Source organism: Montipora foliosa, chromosome 13 (assembly GCF_036669935.1).
Source record: "Montipora foliosa isolate CH-2021 chromosome 13, ASM3666993v2, whole genome shotgun sequence".
In the NCBI taxonomy this organism is placed as follows: Eukaryota; Metazoa; Cnidaria; class Anthozoa; order Scleractinia; family Acroporidae; genus Montipora; species Montipora foliosa.
Genome location: NC_090881.1, coordinates 20506567 through 20514066, shown reverse-complemented (window position 1 = coordinate 20514066; position 7500 = coordinate 20506567). Strand labels below are relative to the sequence as shown.

At 40.6% G+C, this 7500-nt stretch overlaps 1 protein-coding gene across 2 annotated transcripts in view; it reads right to left on the bottom strand.

Moving 5' to 3' along the window:
• LOC137982108 (ubiquitin carboxyl-terminal hydrolase 25-like) overlaps positions 1–7500 on the bottom strand; it is a 44573-nt gene that overhangs the window by 7606 nt on the left and 29467 nt on the right. For both annotated transcript variants that reach the window (XM_068829166.1, XM_068829167.1), the window contains exons 18-22: positions 5360–5430; positions 4550–4901; positions 1558–1894; positions 1312–1384; positions 106–185 (exon numbers count right to left, since the gene is read on the bottom strand). In XM_068829166.1, the coding sequence (XP_068685267.1) occupies positions 106–185; positions 1312–1384; positions 1558–1894; positions 4550–4901; positions 5360–5430 (913 nt within the window). The remainder of the gene's footprint in view (positions 1–105; positions 186–1311; positions 1385–1557; positions 1895–4549; positions 4902–5359; positions 5431–7500) is intronic.

Sequence of the window (7500 nt, the reverse complement as noted above, 5' to 3'; positions counted from 1 at the left end):
TCGAACTGGCTACCTCCAGCTGAGAAGGCCACGCACTAACCGACTGAGCTACGCCTGCCTCTCTGTCTCTCCGGTGGATGTACTGTTTAAAAAACCTATACTCACTTATCGAAGTGTAGATGCTCGAGTCCAGTCAGGAAGCAAGACGTCACCTTTTGGAACATATTATATTTTTCTTTCCAGCTCTAAAAGAACAACAAAGCACCAAAATTACCAACAGCCATTGTTTAAAACAGACTTTTCGAGTCGCACAAGTTGAAAAAAAAATTAGGAACGTTTTCAGGAGAAATGCTTCCTCCGTGAGTCCATTATGTGGTCACTCCCGCAGAAATTTCAAACTAGTATCTCAGTTACTAACTTTTGAATTTATAGATCTTTACACACGTGCCTTTACGTTTGTAACTTATTGTTTTTGGGAGAGAAAGATCCATCTCTTGACCTTCTTTTTTCAGTGTGCTATTTTTATGTAATTTTGTTTTGTGATACCCTGAATATAGTGAGATTGTAAACGGGATGGAAGGAGGAAGGTAGGAAGTAGGTAAGTGGGTAGATGGATAGTTAGAGAGCTGAGTGGCTAAGTAGGTGGGAGGGTAGGTAGATAGGAAGACGGGTAGGTGGATTGGTAGGTACAAAGACATATCGGCAGGTAGGTAGGTGGCGAGTGGGTAGTTAAGTAGGTAAGAAGGTAGATTGATAGGCAGATGAGTAAGTAGGTAGGTATGCAGATGGTTTAAGTAGGTAGGTAGGTAGAATGGTAGGTAGGTAGGCAGATACGTTAAGTAGGTAGGTAGGAAGGTTGGTGGATTGGTAGGTAGGTAGGTAGGTAGGTAGATTGGTAGGAAGATGGGTTAAGTAGGTAGGTATGAAGGTAGGTGGATTGGTAGGTAGGTAGGTAGGTAGGTAGGTAGGTAGGTAGATTGGTAGGCAGATAGGTTAAGTAGGTAGGTAGGAAGGTAGGTAGGAAGGTAGGTGGATTGGTAGGTAGGTAGGTAGGCAGGCAGATTGGTAGGAAGATGGGTCAAGTAGGTAGGTAGGTAGGTAGGTAGGTAGGGAGCTTGGTGGTGGGTAAGTAGGTGGATAGTTAGGTAGGCAAACAGGTTGATGGATAAGATAAGTAGGTAGATAGGTAAGGGAGGTATGTAGATAGGTAGGTTGGTGGGTGATATATATATTCACCTCTAAGTAGGATGGGTGGGTCAGGAATACCATAACGAGAATTTTAATAATTCATCCCAATCAAAACTAACGAGTCTTGAGCAGCTGGGGTGTCACCGCAGCAGCAGCACGTTATTTAGCTGATGGCCTTGTTACCTGATATTCAAGATTTCCTGATTCCCGTTCACGGTTTAATCTATTCTGTCCACACTGCTTAACCATCAGAAGGCTAAAACAAAACAGATAAGTCAGCTGGTTTCGGCACAACTCGCCCATTGGTCGGTTAGTAAATTTTTGGCCAATCAGTCCGCCAGTCAATCAGGCGGTCAGATACTTGGACAGTTAGTCAGCCCACAAGTCAGTCCCTCAGTCGCTCAGTCAGCCAGCCAGTCAATAACTTACGTTTCCTCTTGTGTCCTTATATCTTCAATAATCTGTTCCAGAATGGCCAGGCTGATTGTGCTCTCAGGCGCTTTACATTTCATCAGGTAGATAGCAAAATGTTCCAGGCGCACATCTCCAGGGTGATCTGGTGTGTACTCGCGTAAGAGCCTTTCTAAATGGGTCTTTTGTTGAATGCAGTACTGAGTGAGAGCTTCTTCTAGTCCTAAGCTCCTTGCAGCTTCAGCCAAAGAGGTAGAAGCGGCTTCGCCGTTTTCAGACATGTTAGGAGAATGGGGTGCAGATTCAGTGTCGACGACAATGTCTGGCCTGGGAACTAAGGCCTTGCAATGGTTTTCTGTTGGAGAATGAACGAACAACAAAGAACACAGAGAAAAATGTAACGGTTTGTAAATAAACAAAGATATCAGATAGATAGATAGATACTTTATTATCGCCGGAGAACGTGAAAAGGAAATTCAAAGCTCTTTGCCTTTCTTGGGATGTAATTGAAAACTTATTGATCTCGGACCACTGTGTTATCTCATTAATGGCATTCTGTGCCTGGCTGACCTCTCTGCTGCCAACTACTTCATAAACTGTTCTGTCGTCGACATACTTAACCGCACCATTCGCAGAGGGCAGTACAAGATCATCGATCATAGTAATAAAAAGCCAGGGGCCGAGCTTTGTCCCCTGGGGAACCCCGGCGGGTACAGATTGCCATTCCGAGAAACAATCTTCAGCTAATTTAACTCTTTGAAAACGATTAGTTAGAAAGTCGCCTATCCAATTGATGAGATAAGGATTAATATCGTAATCAGAAAGCTTAATCATAAGTAGGGAATGATCTATAAGATCAAAGGCCTTCTTGTAGTCCAACACAAAGACTCTAACATCATTACTTAAACCATCAGTTTCTTTCGCCCAGTTATGAATCATAGTTATTAAGGCGTGGGTAGTTGATGAGCCAGGAATACAGCCAAACTGGTCAGATCTTAACTTCCTACGAATTGAAGGTTTCACACGATCTTGAACAACAAAATGTTCAGCTATCTTTGACAACGTAGGAGTAAGGGAGATTGGTCTAAGGTCCTTTTTGATATCTTCAACTTTTGACACTTTGGGTATAGGAGTGACGTTTGCACATTTCCATACATTGGGGAGGATTCCCCCAGCTAAAGATGAGTTAATAATCGTACTAACAGGATAAGCAAGTTCATATACATTCACGTAACACCCAATTGGGGATTCTGTCAGGACCACCAGCTTTAGTTGTATTAACGGTAATTAAGACACGGGCCACTACCTCTGGTGACAAGGTAGGTACTTGATAACCAGTTGTAACTAGACGGTAAGATGCTTGTAAAGGCTCGAACACCTGCTGGGGCTCCAGAAAGCTATTATTAATATCGTTGGCTAAGCTTATAATATTGATCTTCGTCGGTGGCATGCCGTAAAGGAGTTTAGCGGCCAAATCTCCAGAGAATTTCTGCATACCACAGACACGGCGACACTCACTCCACCATTTCCTAGAATCAATACCATTGAGGTCGTTGACTTTGGCTTGATAATAGTTGGACTTGCAAAGTTTTCGTTCTCTGTTAACGCGATTCCGATAAAACTTGAAAAGGAAGTAATTGTTCTGGTTGTAAGCCTTTTGATCAATCAGTCAAACAGGCTTCCATGGTGCTTTGAAAGCTTACTGAACTGATCGATCGTTTTGTACATGAAATCGCATGGGATTGAGGGCAATTAAGGATTAATTTTCACATCCAGGTGATCTGGTGACGTAATTCGGAGGACTGGGGAAAAAAAAAGTTTAATGCCGTATCCCACAACCGCGCGCGGCCTTATTTTCGAATTCAACATGGCAGAGGCGAGGTTAGATCTTGTCGGGTCTACTTGAATGTTCATTCAGTAACAGGAAATGTGATAGACACGTAATGATCTGTTGAGTTTTGGCGATGGCAATACTGCAGGGTTTGGAAACAACGCCTAAGGCCGCGCGCGGTTGTGGGATACGGCGTTAAAATTTTTCTTTCCAGTCCACCAAATTACGTCACCAGATCACCTGGATGTGTTTTCAAAGTTTTCACAAAATTACGATTACATGTTTAACAAATACAGCGCAAATCATTGACGAAAGTCCGTTCAAGGCCGCGAAAAATAACAATCAATTTAACACGCTTTCGTTGGGTTGAATTCAGTAAATCATTGCTGTCAACAGCAATAGCGCTTAAAACGTATTTTATATGTGGACAAAAAACACTTAAATCAGAGTGAGAATCTACTTCGCTTGCTCTGGATAACCAATCAGGATCAAGAAATCATTCCCTCCTGATTACCAAAAGTGCCCTCGTGACTAAGAAAAAATGCCCCCCGTCTCAGCCAATCAGCATTTAGTAATTTTGCCCCGTATGTGATAAACCTTTTAATCAGTCAGTCACTCTTTCTACCTGTCACCTCGTTCGGACGCAAGTCAGACATCAGCGTTTGTATAAATGTGCAGAGCTTACCGACAGCTTCAAAGTTTCAGGAATGAGAGACCAAGAGGCGGCAGAAAAATCGTTGGAAGGACTGCATTGAGGGTGACCTATGAACCTACGGCCGGGTAAACCAAAAGCACTTACACTGCACTGCTACAAGTTTAAGTTCCTCCTCCTATCGGCAACATCAAACAACGGAAGCCACTATCAGAGACCAACCAATAAAACTGCAGAGAAGCCAGACGAGCAAGACGTGATAACAAGGGGACCCCAATCGTCTAACATGACGTGGGTCATGTTGATTGACAAACTGCTCAAAAGGTTAAAAAAAAGGTCTACATAGTCTGTTTTAGTAGGAAACATAGTACACTGCTGCATCTTCACGAAAACCTTCATCACGGTCACTTGATTATTATTATAAATTCTAAATTATTATTATCATCATCATCATCATCATCATTATTATTATTATTATTATTATTATTACGATTATTATTATTATTATTATTATTAAACACGCTTACCTTTTGACGCAGCTTTATTCAATTCCTTCTCATCCCAGTCTCTCAACTCTTTTTCAAACTCTGCATTGTCTTCATCAACAAGCTTTTGCAAGTCTTCTGGTAGCTCTTGAATGCCACTGCCGTTATCGATGCAGCCTTCCCGTCGAGCATCAATGTACATAAGGCAATAGGCGCTCACGTGACGATAGCCACCCAAAGACTCATGGGCCACCTCATCCCAAGCAACCTCACTGACTGTGATGTCATTAAATTTGCACCATCTCTGTTGTTTAGGATCCTGAATATAAGCCCAGTAATGGCCACCGGATGCTTGTCCCTCGTGAACAAGAACAGCATGCAAACGGTACGGTAACTGAAAATTTTGAACAAGTAAAGTGGACTTTGTTGAGCGTGTATAAAAATTACACAAAAGACCGTTTTTCATTAGAGTTCCGAAAGTAGTTCGGTTGCATGCGTCACAGTGTACCTTTAGATCGAAGCACTACGAAGACTACGAGTACGAGTACTGAGCATGCGCGAAAGGTTTGCAGGCCGACATTTTTCAAACTGCGCGTGCTCAGAACGGAAAACTCGTACTCGTAATCGTCGTCCTAGTCCTCCGATCTAAAGGTCTCTATTGTAACGTCATAGAGACTCAACAGAGTTTAACTAGGGATAAATTTGTCCTATTCTCGTGCAAACTGGATCGAGTAATTTGAAGAATCAGATAACCGGATCTGATAATCGTATATATAATAATATATATATTATTATATATACGATTATCAGAATCGATTATCAGAATCGTCTCTAGGAATTTCCCTGACTCACCTTTTTGAGACCGGCGTCTTCATAGATGGTTGAAATCCCTTCTTCGGTTTCTCGAAGGTGAGCATTAAGATCTTTAAAGAAAAATATATAACATTATTTTATTAATTAACTTTTTATTATAATCGTAAGTACATACAGATCAATAATTAAGTAAAGCTATGATCCTCACAGGACGCAATTTTAGCAATTGCGTCGAGAAGCCTGAAAATTCAGGACTTCAACGGGGTTTGAACCCGTGACCTCGCGATACCGGTGCGACGCTCTAACCAACTGAGCTATGAAGCCACTGACGTTGGGAGCTGGTCATTTGTAGGTTCTAATTTTCCCGTGAGGAATGAATCAATGAACGAAATGATATTTGATACATATCATATGTATCATATAAAATTATTTTATTAATTTCGTTTATAGATCAATAATTGGTATACTTCTATTGTGTTGTATATAGTTTCTTTTCCTTTTGTCTGCTTACGTTTTTGTTTTCTTTCTTCCTTCCTTTTTAAATTTATTTTACTCTATGCCATAGAGTGGATTAGTATAAGTAATCACATGATTTTCCTCGTGCAGTTTGAAATAAACAAGCAGGAGTAATTTTTTTTAATGACGAACAACAACAACGAATCACAACAATTTGCAGTCTTTGAAAAAAATTGTAAGTGCTTATTTATTCCAAATTGGCCGAAGCAGAAAATACCACAATACTCTTTGTTTGTCCAGCCAAATTTTGAATAAGCACTGTTTTTGTTTTCTCTTGGGACCATTATAAGTCGCATGAGAAAAAGGAAACAATGCTTATCCACTACTTGCACAATCCCATAATACACCTCTATTACCCCCCAAAACTTTGCAATTTCTCCTGGGACATGAAAATGTCCCAAGAGAAGTTGAAAACAATTTGCCTATGCAGATTTTTGGGGGGTAAATGAGGTGTATTATGGGATTTGTGCAAGTAGTGAATTCAAAATTTGGATGGACAAACAAAGAGTATCATGGTATTTCCGCTTCGGGCAATTATGCGATTACTTATTAATGATTATACATGCAAAAATAACACCTTTATTGCAATTTCACTTTGCTGCCCTCTATTTGGGATTAGTATGGGTAATCAAATGGTGACGAGTGAAATTAGGGAATAATTTCATGCGCGTTTTGTCCAAGATGAAATAATTTCCCGAGCCTTTAGGAAAGGAAAATCATTTGATTTTGGACAAAACGAAAGTGAAATTATTCCCTAATGTCACGAGTATACCATTTGATTAGCTATTAATATCATGGGTGACAAATTAATTTTAAAGCCGAAACATGATTAGAGTAAACATGTTTCAAGAAAACATGTTTGGTGTCGCATTGATCACATCAGATGTCGGTTTCAAACACGTTTCATGCATGGTTGTGTAATTTATGCTGTTTCATGGTACTCGCATAAATTTTTTACACTTCAGCTGGAGAATGGAACTGGAAATTACTGTAACAGTTGCATTCATTCTCTGGTTTAGAATCAGTTTTCAAGCCCTTCGGACGAGGAGGGCTATGCAGCGTTTAATGAGGAGACGGCATTTGCACTTTCTTCGGTACAAGATATTCCGTTTTCCACAATCTCAGCAATCGTCGATAATTGCCCTTGTATTTTTTCATAATAGCCCTAATTTTGGGTCTTTTGGGCCCTGGCCTCCTCTCCGCATCCATCCGCCCTTTTGAACGTGTTTGGTCTGATCATGATTGAAACTACCCCACGAGATTGTTTCAATCATGCTCAGAATGATCATGTTTCAACCATGATTGGGGCAATGCACTGTCTGATGTGAACACCTTTCATAACGAAACATGTTTCATTCGTGATCAGACTAATCCTGTTTCGGCTTGGTGTGAACACAGTATAAGTCATTTTCAACTTGACGAAGAAGAACATAACTTTATAATAAACAGAACTGATAAAGCAGTTTTCAATTGAGTGTCGTAAAACCAAAACCAAAGTAATTACTTTGGCCAATCAAAAAGGTCGGAGACAATCCATTAAACCAATCAAAACTTGAAGTAATTACACGTAACCGACACAAAGCGCGGGAAAATGTGCACGCGCAAGCCACGATTGGTTTTGGTTTCACTTTTGATTGGTTGAAAAAATGGCGCGAAAACTTTGA